The sequence below is a fragment of the Grampus griseus genome, assembly GCF_964374135.1.
Source record: "Grampus griseus genome assembly, chromosome: 14".
Classification (NCBI taxonomy): Eukaryota; Metazoa; Chordata; class Mammalia; order Artiodactyla; family Delphinidae; genus Grampus; species Grampus griseus.
In genome coordinates this window covers 67002994-67018091 of record NC_139008.1, presented here as the reverse complement: position 1 = coordinate 67018091, position 15098 = coordinate 67002994, and the positions used below count along the sequence as shown (strand labels likewise).

The following is a 15098-nucleotide window of genomic DNA, read 5'->3' as shown; positions in this document are numbered from 1 at the left end:
ATCACAATCCACTGCATATGTATGAGGGGACCAAGGCGGGGGGGCGTGATTCGGAGCTGTCCTGGATGCGCCTGATCAAAAATTCTTCTGATTTGAAGACTTCAGAACCCCCAGATTTCTGAACACATTAGCAAAAAGTCTTAAAATGGTCATCTGTGGCACACGTTAGGAGGATATCGGGCATAGAAGACCCCCCCCAATTTAGGTCGTATTATCAGGCATCTGCCGTAGGCAGCCCGACCCCAGAAGGGGTCCTCGGTCGGCTCGACTAGAAGACGAAGGGGGCGTCTCCCCTGCTTCCTGCGGCGTCGGAGGCGAGTTGAGGTGGTGGCAGGCTGCGGCTACGAAGGCGTCAGCGGTGGCGGCGGCGCCATGGCAGGGCTCGCAGGTACCGTGGCGTCGGCCTCTTGGGGGCGGGATGAGAGGCCCTTAATGCGGCCGCGCCGCCATGTTGTCCCTTCGGGGTCACCTTAGGCGTCGTCCGGTCCCTCTCTGGGGTTTTCCTTCCGCGCACCCTGAGGGCCGCCCCTGTCCGGTGTCACGTGATTGCCCTGTTTGGCCCCCCAGCCTGGGCCTTGGGGGTCTCTTCGTGGCCCGAGGGCAGGGCACTGGACTCCTGGGTTCTCGTTCAGGCCTCCAAGGTCATCACTCGCCTGTCTGCATGTGGGATGGGGCAGGCAGAGCTGGGGAGCTCGGGGCTGGGGGTGCGACAACCTTCTCTCCGGCCCCGGTGCACGTGGCAGGGGGCCCAGCTTCTGAGATGCCTGTCACTCTGTCCCCGCCACTTAAGTTACCTTTTTTTTTTTTTAAACCAGAAGGGGCGTGGGGGAGAGGAGAGAAAAGGGTCTCCCTCCCCGGGTCCCCGCCTTGGTGTCTGGGGTGATAGGTTGACGCTCTGCTTTGGGTCGCGGGTGCTTCTTACTCTCTCTAATTTTACACCAAGTCCGGACACCCATTCCCTTTCCTACAGTATATGTGGGGAGTGGCCCTCAAGGGCAGCTGAAGGAATGGGTTGCCTGGCACACTAATGGCCTGGAGAGAAGAATGGGGGATGGGGGACAGTTGCTTTTTCCTTCCCTCTTCCACACCTTATTTAATTTCCTTCCAGGCCTCCGTGTCCCTTTTCAACGCTAAATGTTGGGGCAGACTGGGGTCTGTCCTGGGAAAGAAACGGCCTTTCTGTTTATAGGTTCGGATCATGTTTTATCCCTTTCAGGGAACTGGTGTTTTGGGGACAGCTTCTGTTTGCCCTGCTTGACATGGTACAGCCATCCCCTCAGCCTTCTGGACGGCAACACTAAAGCCAGGAGACACACACACACACACACACACACACACACACACGTTCCAGCTTAAGTGCTAATGCCAAGTGTTAGATCTTGTTTGTTTGTTTGTTTGTTTTAAATCAGAGACTAATTAATGTCAGCGAATCTGCTGAAAGATTGCCGAGCCCTGGTCGGTTTCCAGTGACCAGATCACTTCCGTATCTGAAATTGGTCTTGTTAGAATTGCTGCCAAAAACAGTTTAACCTTTTATCTGTAACATGTTGTTTCAAAGAGGAATCTGGAAGGCTGGGTTTGGCTGTCTTTTTCTGTTGTTGTTCTCTTATCTTTGAAACATATGCATTCCATTTCAAGCCTGTCGCTGTATGATATACCAAGGACCATGTGTTGCCTGCCTCTCTGACTTCCTGTTCTGGGAATGCTCTGGAATCTGGATCCTGCTGGGGAATGGGCCCCGTGGGAGGGAGAAAAGGAGGCGGAGGGGAAGCAGGATCATAACCAGAGAAGATGGTGACATGTCTCTGGGGCATATAGAGGAAATCAGATGTCTCCAGGGAAAAAGAGGCTGTTGTTAGACTAATGTTTTGTATATATGTGCACGTTTAAATCTCTGGGGGAAAACTCACTGCAAATTCAGAATCTCACTGTAGGGTACTGGCTTCTGAGTAGATAGAAGTTTGAAAATAAATGTCTGGCAAATGACTCACAGCACACCTGCTCCCTCATCCAATCCTACCCAACCCACATGCAATAAGCTGTTGCTGTCCTGCAGCGGAAGCTTAAGAAACTTGTCCTTCATTCGCAATCCAGATATTCCACAGGTAGAGGTAACAGTGTCACATAGCACCACACACTTCCGACAGTCATGGTACCTAGACCCCTCTGCGGTTTAACCTCAACTGGTTAGGCTAAGAAACTAACATCCTTTGGGGGCATTAGTCCCAAGAGTCTTGCCTGTTGCTGGAGTCTCACAAAGCCATTCCAGTTCCCTCATAACTCAACTGCTCGATCCTTGGCCTCGTGGGGGCAAAGTCTTGAGGATGTGGTAGAGAAAATTTAAGCAAAGGGGGGGCCTGTGGACTAAGGGCTTTGCAACAAAACTGTAGTCATTTTCAACTCTTTTTGTTGCTCTCTATCAGAATAAAATGTTTTAATGGTATTGCTTCTGGAAAAAATGTTATAAACAAGATGTGTTTGGACTAGATTTCTAAGCATTGCACAGGAATAGAAAGTGAACACATTCCTTCCATCTTCTCTGGTGGACTGTGTTTCCTGCCATAACATGAGGGTTTGGATGGGGCATGAAAGGGGGGAGTGGACATTGCACATTCAAGCCACCCATGCGGGTGCAGCCCATCAGGGCAGCCCTTGCCTGGAAGTCTGTCATTTCATCATGCCACACTCAGAGCCCTGCTGATGGATGGATGGAGAAAGCCCTGCAGTTGGGCTTTGCCAAGATCATCTGGAAAGCCCTGGGGCTGCCAGCAGCCTCCTGCCTTTTAAAAGGGGGCCTACAGTGTCGAGAGCAGCCAGACACTTCAATGCTGCTGCAGCCTGTCCCCCTGAACCCAGCTACCTTATAACTGGGCTGAGATTAGAGCATCTGGGGCATTGGGGCTGTGGGTACACCCCTTGAGGGCTCTGAGGGGAGGGGCACCCTTTATTGAGAACACATGTTGAAATATGTTCATGGTTCTCTGCATTTAGTGTGGAAAACCACAGAAACTCCCAGTCTTGAGGCTTGCCAAGATACAGGCTTCAGAAGGGAGGTGTGGGCATTGCCTGCTGCTGAGTCACCCTGGGGCAAGAGGAGACCTACCCCACCAATAGGCTACAGTAGGGGCTGGAACCACCCAGCCTGACGAAGATGAGGCTCCGATCGCCCATCCGCACCCTAGTCCCATTGAGTCCTGATTGCCACTTTGATGGCAGAATGTTTCTAGTATGTTGGGGTTCACTGGATCTTAGCAGTCCTTTTACAGAGGAGAACCGAAGGTGGCTAGGAGTGACCTGACCAGGTTCCCTGGGCTGACTGATAGCAAAGCCAATACTGGAATTGAGGTCTACACCCTCCACCTCCATAATTCTCTTATCTTGAACTGAAGTTATAGGTGCCTCTAAAGGTGCTAGTGGTTGGGCTGAGAAACGCTAGGACCCTAGCGCAGGGGCGGGTAACATCAGGCTCAACGGATTGAGGTCCTTTGTGCTCCAGAATTGTTTGTGACAACTGTGACTAAGGGATTTGAGGAAGTGGCAGAAAGATTTATAGCCCTCCAACTCACGCCCTGGATGTTGACCCAGGAACAGGTGTGTGGTGACAGGGGCACACAAAGCCAGAGACAAGGCTGAACAGGCGGCAGGGCCATTTGGTGAAGCAGTCAGCTGACCCCACGTAAAAGAAGCCCTGACTCACTGAGGAGTGGGAGAGAGAACTTGGGAGCCGAGCAGGCAGCCCACCCTACCACCGTGGCATGATGGCAGGGGAGAGCCCAGGGCCCGGGACCTGGTAAGCACGCTTAAGGATATGGAGACTCGTGCTGGGAGAAGCAGAGGACCCAGTAGTGGGGAGAGTGAGCTGGAGAGAGGTTCCTGAGGGTGGGGGAGGAGACCCTGGGAAAGTAGGCGGGCCTGGCAGGATGCCCTTGTAGTGGTTCTAGTAGAGGTGATAGGGCTGGGAGGGATGAGCTGGGTGGGGGAGGTGCCACACCACACCTTTTACCCCATAGTCATTGTCCAAACCAGTGCCCCCCCACCCTCCCCCACCCGCCCTGCTCATTTCCTTGGGGATCTTGGATGGAGATAAGACTGTGTTCTGAATTCCTGATCACCCTCTTGGTCCCTAGTACCTCCGTTTTGAGGGCTCGTCCCACTTTCCCCCCTCCTATCTTTTCCCTCCTTCCATCTTTCCCACTGATTACTTGCCAGAGCCCCTTATTCCAGGAAAACTGAAGGCACCCACACCTTTGGGCAGGTATAAGTGGTCCCTTATTCCGAGACCACAAGTGAAGATGTCCACCTTTTTCTTTGGGTGGCGGTGCGGGCATGCGGTCCTTTATCTCAGGACAGTGTTGAGATGGAACTGGGTGTGTGAAGGTTTATTCCCATTTTGTTGCTTCCCCTCCGTCCCTCTCCCAAGTACAGTGCACATCAGCCCAGTCTTAGAAGTATGTGTTGAAGCCGGAAAAGAAGTCACAGGAGACAAAACTTTTTGGTGCGCCTCCACCGCCCCGCAGGGTCCTGGGACACTGTGCGAGACAGGGGAGGTACTTTTTTTAATTTTTTTGTAGAGGCGGTCCCTGTCCTCCAGGAGCTTACAATCTAGCCGGGGAGACACAACTAATGCACACTTATACAATCATTACAATTAGCAATTACCACAATATTGACCACAATTGCGTGAGACCTGGGGGATGCAAGATCAGTGAGGGGTTGGGGGCTTGGAGAAGGTGTTTTGGTAAAGATGGGATTCGTTTTCTTGTTCAGTAGGTCCAAATTGAGTGACACATTTCTTTTGGGTGGGAGTGGGGCGAAAGAGGAACTGAGGGAGCAAAGGCAGCAAGGCTGGAATGCACATGCCGTAGGCAAGGGACAGTGAGAGGGCCCCGCTCTGTTTCTTAACCCTCCTCCCTCACCCTCTGCCCTCCAGCCCCGCCACACAGGCACGCAGTTGTCACTTGTCTGCTGCACGGAGATTCAGGGCTTCGGCTGGTGAAGTTGGAATGTCCATTCTGCTGGCTGGTGTGGTTGTCTGGATCTCTGTGGTGCGGCCTGCTGGCATGGCCGTGGCTGTGGGGCTGGGATGGCGCTGTCCCGATTTGGTCCAGATCTGAATGCGTTGCCTGTGCCCAGATCTCAGGGGTCTGCTCCCCCCATTCCCCCCTCCTCCCTCTACCGCCACCCGCAGTAGGATGGGTGCAAAGGGGTGGGGAAGGGATCTGGTGTTGTCGTCATTGTCGGTGCTGCTTCTCCGGGAGCCTACCGGCCCCTCACTGACCTTGGCAAGTGCTCCTCTGGCAAGAGGGCACAGGGGACGCCCCATTCCTGCGCGGCACTGGCTCCCATGCTGGTGGAACTGCACAGGAGCACCTGGTGACAGGGCCGCCCAGGGGAGGGGGCTGGAGCCTCAGTTGGGGGCCCGCTGGCGGCGCTCTCCCAGCACGTGCCGTCCGGTTCTCGACACGGTGTACGCCAGCTTCTGCAGGGAGTACCTGAACACCTGTGGAGAGAGAGAGAGACCCAGGACCTGCCCTTAGAGGCGAGCACCCGCAGCGTGTCTGTAGTGCTGCCGTGCCCGCCCCCGCCCCGCCCCCTGCCCCGCCCGCCTGTCCAATGAGGAGAGGCGGGTGCGGGCGCAGCTTGTCCACGAGTCAGGGCAGCTGGAGCTTTTCCAACTGTGCTGAAGGCTGCATGGCCACAAGCTGATTGGACCCACAACTTAGGTATACCTCACTTCTCGCAATGGGCTGTGTCCCTGGAGGATTTCGAAAAGCGAATCCTACCCAGTAAATGCAGCATTCCAGGAACACCTTGAAGGAAATATGCGATTCCTTTGGCAAAGGATTCCTTTAGCAGGGAATTCTTCCTGCAAGGGGTGCTTTTAGGGTAGATGATTTTATGGGCAAAGCAATTTCTTCTGATTTATTTCTTTTTACACAAAGCGCTTTGCCTCTATTTGATTTTTTTTTTTTTAATAAAGCGAACTGTCCTTTTTCGGAAGCGCTTTTTTTCTGTTCTATTTTTCCTGCAAAGAACCTTTTCCTCTAATTGTTTTCTTCAAAGCGCTCTTATCGATTCATAGTTTGTCAGCTCCTTTGTCTAATATTTTTTCTGCAAGGCGCTTTTTATCTAATGCATTTTTTTCTGCCAAGTGCTTTTGTCTGATTTATTCTTCCTGCAATGCGCATTTTCTCTAATTCATTTTTTCCCGCGAATTTTTCTGATTTGTTATAATCTTGTTTGCGGAGTGCTGTTTTTGTTTTTCCCCTGAGAAGTGCCTTTTTCTAACTTATTTTTTGTCCCACCCCCGCAAGTACTATATTTTCTAAAGGAAAATTTCCCCGCAATGCGCAATTTTTTTAAGGCGGAAAAATTCCGCTGTGTGAGCGGTAAAGTCTCTTTTCGCAAAACAGAAGTGCCCCGCCTCCCTCCTGGGGTCGAGTCTCACGTAGCGGTATTTTCTTACCACGTTGGTCGCTAAGAGCCTCGGCGATCGTCCGCGGCTGGCGCCCGCCGCGCCCCAACTCTTTGTTCCCGGGCGGGCGCATTGGGAAGGGTCTACGCGAGGAGGAGGGCGCAGGGGACGGGCGGGGGCGTGCGGTGCCGGCCGCGGCACTTGGGTGGGCAGGGATCGCGGCAATCAGGACAGGACGGGTCGGGATGCGGCAATTGTGACGCGGGCTTGCCGGTTCAGGGGGCGCACATCGCGACCCTCTCCCACCCAGCACCCGGGCACACTTACCTGCAGCAGCACGCGGAAAATGTACCAGCCGATGATGAGCAGTTCAGCCGAGGCTGCTGCCACTGCTGCCATGGTTCCGAGAGTGGTGGGTGGGTGGTTGAGAGCGAGTGCTGCCGGTTCCGAGGTCCGTTCGCCTCTCGGAGTCCGCTGTTGGGCGCACTGCCGCAGCCGCGGTGGCCGCGCCTTAAGTATCCGCCCACCGCCCAAGTGCGCATGCGCGCTTGGGGGGGGGGGTCCGTGAGGAGGGGTGGCCGGGGGCGCTCCTCATTCGTCAGGAGAGGGAAAAAAATAATCCATCTGTTCTTTCCACACCGACCCCCGCCTCCTGAGTTCATCTTAGCCCCTTTCCAGAAGATTCCGCTGTGCCCGCGTTTGAATTTTAATGTAAAATGGAGGGGAAATGCAACTCTGAGTTAGCGCATAGGGTAAGAGTACGGGTGCGCACCCCTTAGTAGCGGAGCCCATCTCTCCAAGCCCGGGCCTGCAAATTCGAGCCCAGTGTCCGGTGCCACGCCAGATCACACCTGGGCAAGGATGGAAAAGCAGAGGGACCTAATTTAGAGAGGGATCATCTGCCCCGCGGAGCAAAAACAGGTGCCCCTTCCAGAAGCCTTGGCTTCACAGGCCCCCCCGCTCAGCACTCTTTTTCTAATATTCGATGTATTAGAAGACCACGTCCTCTGCTTTGCGAGAGCCTCTGAGCGCGGAACCTTTCCCTGATGCCCGCATCCCGCTTCTTACGGTTGCTAGATCTACAGCGGTGGCAGCTGTAGGGAGCCGAGCCAGGGCACTGAGCCCTAGGTGCAAAAGCGATAGTCATCGGGTGTCTACCCTGTAGGAGGGATGGCGCCTTTGTATGCACGGAAGGGATGGGATGAGCTCTCCAAAGAAGTGGTCTAGTTTTCTGCTAGGCGGGTAATTCAACCTCTGCTCCCCTACCCCCCAGGCGCTGGTAGGTCTTCCTCAGCCAGCGAGGTTCTTTGTACCCGTTGCGCTGGGCGTCTGGAGCTTGGAGGAGGGTTTTGCTACCGCCGCCAGAGGGTCGTGGCTGCTGCCGCTCCGATTCTTGGCGCGGCACGAAGACCGGAATGCGGTCTGCGAGCGCGGCCCTGGCGCACCGGTGGCCCGCTGCTCGAGAGCACCACTTCTCTCCAGCAAACTGCCTGGCACAGGGGCCAAATGGCATTTGCCCCTATGTGAATAGAAAATTAATTTTGATTAAAAGCTCATAGAAGTCAAGTTCTATACAGTGCCGGCAGCAGATGGAGAGCACAAGGCAACCCAGAGAGGTCAGTTTGGACTAAGTAGCATGGTGATTTTTTTCCCCCTACATTGACTTTCGAAGAAGTTGGCCGATTTTAATAAAATGACGCCGGATTATTTGAAAAAGGCAAGCTCATTCTAGGCTGCCATCTTAAAACAAAATATTCGGTGATGCTGCCGCGGCGCCTTCCCAGAGCTTGCAAGGATCCATTGCCGGCAATCTCCCGCCGGCAGTGCGCCACTAACTACTTTAACTCTCCACTGAGCACCTGCTGTGAGAGATACTAGATACAGAATCCTTTTCTTATTCCTCAGGGGTCACAGCATGGAGCCCATGGCCGTCCGGTGGCAACCACAGGGCGGTATTGTGAGGTCTGGGTCCCTTGAGGACGGGCCGCAGCCCCAGGAGGCGATACATGATCTCTGCTGGGCAGGGCCCAGGCAAAGCCAGGCCACTGTGCCGGACCTGCCTAGAGCCCTCTGGCCTAGCCCCAAGAAGGGGAGACACCCAGGATGCTTCTGGAAAGGGTGACTTGGAGAGGAGTAGACTTCCATGGGTGGGCAGGGAGGAAAGGGCATTCACATTTGCTGTTGTTAACCATGATCCATTTTTCCAAATAAGTATACATTCTGTTCCTGTTTTTTTTTTTTTTTTTTGTCTGTCTGTCTGTTTCGTGTCTGTTTGTCTGTTGTGTTGACTTTTCTCTTCAGGATCCCTGCTGCCTTGGTGATCCCGGGCTGACAGCCAGAGACCACAGCGGCTCAGCTCCTGGAGAGCGAGGGTTGAAGAAAGCAGAGGGCAGCCGCCCGCGCCCGCTGGCTCCCATTAGGTCGGTTCCTGCAGCGGTGCCCGGTGGCCTTGGCGAAGGCCCTGTCCAGCAGAGATCATGTATTGCCTCCAGTGGCTGCTGCCCGTCCTCCTCATCCCCAAGCCCCTCAACCCCGCCCTGTGGTTCAGCCACTCCATGTTCATGGGCTTCTACCTGCTCAGCTTCCTCCTGGAACGGAAGCCTTGCACAATTTGTGCCTTGGTTTTCCTGGCAGCCCTGTTCCTCATCTGCTATAGCTGCTGGGGAAACTGTTTCCTGTACCACTGCTCCGATTCCCCGCTTCCGGAATCGGCACACGACCCCGGCGTTGTGGGCACCTAACAGCCAGCCCAGTTAGCTTTCCAAGGAAGCAGAAGACGGGAGGGGAGGCATTGACATAGGTCATAAAGCATTGGAGTTTCAAATCCCGCGGCCCTGCGGGGGCCACATTCCTGATGGCGCCTTTCTGGCCTGTGACGTTTTATCCTTATAATGTGAATAATAGCACTGACCGGTGCTTTTATCGTAGAGTCCTGTAGTCGTGGGTGGTCTCGTGGTTGTGTGTGTTCTGTCCCCATCTTGGCCCCTGACTGGCAGGATGGCCACCCCCCTCGCCTCATTCCCACGAGGAGCCTGCACCCATCCTGGTCAACTGCCCCAGCATGATCCGGGCAGATAAAATGCCAGTCTCATTGTCACCTCTGTGACCCTTCCTTGTCAGAGTGTTACTGACTCCTCCGTCCCTCTCTTGGCTTCCTGTTAGTTCTCTTTAGCCCTTTCCTTTTTTGGGGAGCACCTGTCCAAGACAGGGCTCAGTTTTGCACTTATCTCGAATACAAAGAGATTGCTGATGCCCGAGAGCCTCGCTTTTTCATTCTTCTTCCCTGGCCAGCAGGCTAGACAGAATTGTGTCTTGACTGCTGTCCACAAATCTTCAGTATTTTCCCCACGTCATTTTGAAGGAAGAAGTAACAGATACATGTTGCTCTTTCACCTGGGGGTCTGGGCTCCTGCTCAGCAGCCCAGCTTCGCTTCCTCTGCCCTTCCTCCTGCCTGTCTCAACTGTCGCAAGGAGGGGGCCTCATTTTGTCTCCCATGCATGCTCTGCAGGATTGATGTGTGGTGTGTTTACGTAGATCTAGCAGTCCCCAGCCGAGTGAATGGGAGAGTACTTGTGTGTTGCATAACAGCCACGATCCCCTGATAGGTGTTTGGATATTTTTTGGTGTGGTGTGCCGTGCGTGCGCGTGTGTGTATACGTACGTGTACGAGTACATGTGTAAATCCTTTTTAAAGAAGCTTTATCGAACGTGTTGTGATTTTGAGGTGTAGCAATAGCTAGCTTGTAGGGGCCGCTACAGTTGGTATTTAGTATGGGGATTGCAGAGTGACCAGCACACTGGACTCCGAGGTGGTTCAGACGAGACAGAGGGGAGCGGTGGCCATCATCCTCATGCCAGGAGCTTCTCCGGTCCTGCGCGTATAGACTGTATACGTTACGAAGAATACACGGGAAGACTTTGTGACTGTCACTTGCTTTTTTCTTTTTCTGCGCTTCAGTAAAAGTGTTGGCACATGAGACTGTCTCCTGGCCCCTGCCCGCTGGGGATCAGCATGGTTGTCCTTCCAGTCTAAACCATCCATCTTTCTCTTGCCTGAAGGGGGAGGGAGGTGGGCCAGGCAGAGGACAGAACTGGAGGCAGTCCATCTAGGGGACGGGACTGCGGGGCCACACTTGTGGAACATTTGGACTGCTATTCTGGAGCTTTTATTTCTGGTGTGTTCGTTGCACAGCTGTTTGAAATGTTTAATAAAGCTTTATAAACTTTCCTCTGTGGTTTTATGTGGCTGCAGTCCCTTTGGGTCGTGGTGTTGGATTTCTGAGTTGGTGGGGGGCAGCGGGTAGCATGCAGGGGCTGAGGCCTTGGCGCCACAGTACTTTAGGCTGAAAATTTGATCTGCTCTCTGGAGAGCAGATGGTGGGATTGGGGGCGGGGGAGCAGGGGGCAGGCCAGGCGGTGAACAGGAGGGAGTCTGAAAGTTTTCAGAGATGAGACATTTGCGTTTCTCAGCTCCCATGGCTTCTCGCCTGAAACTGTTTCCCTCCGTAGGAGATTTGAGTAACCGATCCCTTGACAAACAACTTAAGACAGCTGGAGCTCTAATCATCAAGAATTTTTATGGTGCTGCTTTTGAAGTAAAAATAAAGTGAAACCCCTTATGGCATTTCAAGTGGAAAAATAAATAAGGTTGGCCGTCCACGTAGGGGGCTCCGGGCGATGGCTGGAAGTGCGGGAGTGGCGTGGTTCTGTGCCGTCAATGTGCACGTGCTCCCATGGCCGTGACCTTTGAGACAAAGCTGGGTGGCTTGCCAGGGCCCTGTGCTGGGTGTCCACCTCTCCATCTCTTCTTCTAGAAAACATAACAGGAACACTGCCTGTCCAAGGCACAGGGCTGTTGTCAGAGTTTATTGTTGTAAAAGGGCTTGGGTTGTTTCATAAAAGGTCATCTGTTATACCTAGATTGGTAATTTATTGCTATGAAGTTTTGTGTAGTTTTCTCCTGCCCTTTGCAATCTCCGCATCGTCAGTGTATCCCTTTTTTCATTCCCACCATCGCCTGTCAGTGCTTTTCCTTTTCTTCGTCAAAACTTGCCAAAGGTTTGTTCATTTTGAAGGTGTTTTCAGAGAACCAAGCTTACTGATTATGTCTGCTGGGTATTTTCCCTATCTGATGCTTTTGTGTTTTTACCTCTGCATTCTTTTGTTTCCTGCGTTTCTGGATGTATTTTGTGGTTCAGCAAAGTCTTGACAAGTTGAGGAGTGTTACACGTGGAAAGGATGGTTTGTTCAGCAAACATTGAGCCCCTGTACTGGGCTTGCTGGGGATTTCAGGGGCAAGACCCAGGCCTGACTCTCCAGGAGCGCATGACTCTAGCCTAGTGGGAAGACTTAAGAAAATAGACAACTGCAAATTCCAAAAACAAAACAAACAAACAAGGCTTTTGTGGCCACGCTCTCCTGTGGAGGCACCTGGATGATAAATGAAGCCAAGATTATTGCTTACTTTGCTCTCCCTCAGAAAGCAGCTTTCTGTCATAGGTCAAGCTCACTAAAGAGTCACAAACAGGCCTCCCTCTGAAAGATTTGTGGCCCTTTGCAGCAGGGAGCCTGCAGCCCACCCTTTCCAAGGTGATGCCACATCAGCGTTCTGTCTGCCCAGCACTGCTCTCCACCTGCCAAGGCAGCACCAGCAGCACCCTGCCCCCTCTGCCTGAAATGCCTTTCAGGAAAATGAGAAGTGGATACCTCTTCTGGAAAAGAGCAGGGTACCAGGTCTTAGAAAACCACACCCTGCAATTCTGCCAGTCGCCGCGGCTCCTAGTGTTGCTCGTGTGGTACCTGGTAACCACAAGATCCCATGAGGCCTAGGTCTGGGCTTCTTTAGGAACTGGTCTGTGCCCTGCTCTGTGCCTCAGTTTCCTTGTAGGTAAGATGTGGGCTTTGGAGCAAACACAGTCTTCCTACCCCTAATATACTGGGAATCCTTTCTCCGAGGATCTTCGGGTCCTCCTGGATGCATTTGAGGGAAGGTGATTGAGCTCTGGGAAGGTGGCACTGCCCTTGCAGGGCAGCCTGCATATGCCTTATGCTTTAATGATTGTACCACATGCGCCTAGATATGCCTCTGTCAGGAAGCCTTCCTGGACTTTTCCCTCTCCCTAGAGATCCAGTTGCCTAGATGACTTCACCCAGCCCTCTGTTGAGTGCTAGTGGTCATGCAGACTTTCTCTTTCGCAGTGATTGGGCTCCCCTGACCTCCCTAGGGGGCTTGCATTGTTATTTAATCTGAGGTACTTGTCAGAATCCTGTACAGGACCAGGCCTTGGGGTCACACAGTGGACAGGGTGGACCATCTCTGCCATCAGGGAGTCATCCAAGCTAATGGGAAAGGGGATGACCTTGGGCAGAAAATCCCACAGATAGATATAATATGGACTGTGGCAGGTGCCCTAAGAGCAGTCTAGGGGGCACCTGGTGTGGGCTGGGGAGGATTGATGTTCAGGCTGAGACCTGAGGACAAGTGTAAATGTTGGAGCAGTGAAATAACAAATGAGATGTTATTTCTCACCATCTAATCAAGCATCTCTGCTTACAGCTGAAGAGACTGGACTGAAAGCAAAATGAAGGACCACCAGTATCTGGCTGCCCTGGAGGGCTGTATTGGGAGATAGTAAGGGGGGTTGAAGGTTCACGTGTTGGTTGGCGGTCCCCCAAACCCAGTCCTGAGTGAGAAGTCTTCAGTTTCCAACTGACTGGAACCATCACAGACAAGGATCTGATGGGAGTAGGGGGTGACCCAATCAGAACAGCATTTAATTTAAGGTGGGATTTTTTTCAGTAGGGAACAGGATAGCATTTGAGCAGTAACAGCAGCAGGACTGCCAAGAAGGTCACTGCCCTGTCTAGATCATTGGGAATGGGGAGGAGTAGATCCAAGGAGCCATGGTGGGTGAGGAGGGGAAGGCAGGAGAAAGAGCAGGCTGGGGAGGGAGGACAGAGAAAGATGAGAGACTCCCATTGAATAGCTGCAGGAAGTGAGGTCAGGGAGGGGGCATCCCTTGTGTTCAGTTGGCTGCGGGAGCCAGAACCCAGTCTCCTGGCATCTATTGCAAAGCTCACCCCTCATCCCCCAGCCCCCTAAAGGGAGAAAGGGTCACTGCTCTGAAAAGAGGGAGGAACTAAGCAGTGCTGTCCTCAGCAAGCCAGGGAAGGTGATCCTGACTAAAAGCCAGAAGAGGGGCAGAGTTTGGTCTGCCAGGCTTCAGGGAGAGAATTCCATATCGCGAGAAAAACTTTGATTAGAGCGGGCTCAAGATGAAGGGGAGGAGCTGGCCGAGCAGCAGCTGGAGGCTTCAGACAGAAGCCCTGGGTCTCCCTCTCCGGCTCAGTGGGCCGGGACTTGGGGAACACTTTAGGACCGACAAACCTTGAGCGACAAGGTTTCAGGGAGCCCGGGCCCTATGCCCCCACCTCTTTGACCACACGTCCCTGAGCCTCAGTTTCCTCACTGGCAAAATAGAGATGGTAACACCCCCTGTAGCCTGGCTCAAGGCCAAGTCTTCACAAATGTTACTGCCTCTCTTCTGTGCCCTACCACCCTCCACCGACCCTTGCTGGGCTCAGGCTTCATAGGGATGTGGTATGATCGTCCAGCTCTCCCGCTCATTCATTCCTGCAGGGAGCATTGCCAGGCCCTGCACCCAGCCCAGAACCTGATAAGACCATGCCCTCCGTGAGGAGCTCCTGCGGCAGCAGCGGGGAGGGCATCGAGGCAGTCCTGCAGGCGCATGATCACTGTGCTGTGTCATTGGGGCTGTGTGGAGTTAGGGAGAGACCTCATTTGCGAGGCCGGATGTCAGCACCTCAACATGAATTCCCTTAATTATTTTTTACAAGCCCCGAAATGACAAGATCCTAAAAGGGAGAGGAACACCTAGACGGTGCTCTTTCCTGAGAGGCCGGAACCCTGGCTTTGCATCCCTGCTTGGCCACCAGCTCGCCTAGGACCGTCCATGGATTTTTCCCTCTTGGAAAGAAATCACTGCCCATTCGGCCTCCTCCTCATGAGGAACTGGTGCGGGGATGTTTGAGAGTGCCCTGTCAGATACGGGGTAAGCACGAACCTTCTCCACAGACTAACCCTTTGAGCGGTTCTGGCCTCTCACCTCTTTTCCTGGACAACCTGTGGAGAGTCTACAGGGGGACGCCTCACTGCTTCTTCCGAAGCTAAACTCTGCCGATCCCCGCCCCACACTGCTAGTGGCCGCCCTCTAGGGCAGGGCGGGGAGCTGAGCCCTGGGCCTGATCCCCACCCCCTTGCCACGTGACCTTGCTCTCCTCTGCTCATTCTTCTCCAGGCACCGCCCCCCAACGCCCATCTGTTCACCTAGGAGGGGTTGGCCCAGGAAGTCTTTCACCTTTCGAAAGCCATCTTCTGTGAAATATCAGTGAACTTTATCCTTGTTACTTCAGTCTTAAAGGTATTGGTTGAAAGAAAGTACGTTAAGACAAGCAAGCATTTAATCAAAGGGTTTTTTGCATTAAAGAATAAACTTTACATCTCTGGGGTGCAGAAGTGTCAAGAATCTTAGAGTCAAAGCAGACTTGGGAGGGTCTCTGAGGGAGGAAGACAAACATAACCCTTCCTTGGTTCCCTGTTGCTTGTGATCCTGACTCAGCTTGGCTGTCAAAGCCCTGAACCACCCTTGAGGGTGGGGGCTT

The 15098-nt window shown here is 53.3% G+C and overlaps 2 protein-coding genes across 6 annotated transcripts in view; one reads left to right on the top strand and one right to left on the bottom strand.

Annotated features, from left to right (window-relative positions):
- Window positions 1–250: 250 nt before the first annotated feature.
- The window catches only part of BLCAP (BLCAP apoptosis inducing factor), a 28421-nt gene continuing 13573 nt past the window's right edge, over window positions 251–15098 (top strand). The window contains exons 1-2 of one of the 3 annotated variants that reach the window (XR_014297722.1): window positions 251–388; window positions 8717–8835. Coding sequence is in view for 2 of the 3 variants with exons in the window: in XM_082670999.1 (XP_082527125.1) it covers window positions 8893–9156 (264 nt within the window). In the remaining variant the exon portion in view is untranslated. Of the gene's footprint in view, window positions 389–3628; window positions 3791–8716; window positions 10644–15098 lie in introns of those variants that run through there. The other 2 variants (XM_082670999.1, XM_082671000.1) reach the window with 2 other exon arrangements.
- NNAT (neuronatin) lies at window positions 4490–6886 on the bottom strand. Of its 3 annotated transcripts, none has more exons than XM_082670573.1 (3): window positions 6743–6886; window positions 5735–5810; window positions 4490–5500 (listed from the first exon to the last, which is right to left on the bottom strand). In XM_082670573.1, exons 1-3 carry the CDS (start codon window positions 6812–6814, stop codon window positions 5271–5273), a joined length of 378 nt encoding a protein of 125 aa, XP_082526699.1. In that variant the 5' UTR covers window positions 6815–6886; the 3' UTR covers window positions 4490–5270. The 3 variants fall into 3 exon arrangements, with proteins under 3 accessions (XP_082526699.1, XP_082526697.1, XP_082526698.1); XM_082670571.1 differs by having other exon boundaries at window positions 5272–5500; window positions 5730–5810; XM_082670572.1 differs by lacking the exon at window positions 5735–5810 and having other exon boundaries at window positions 5272–5500.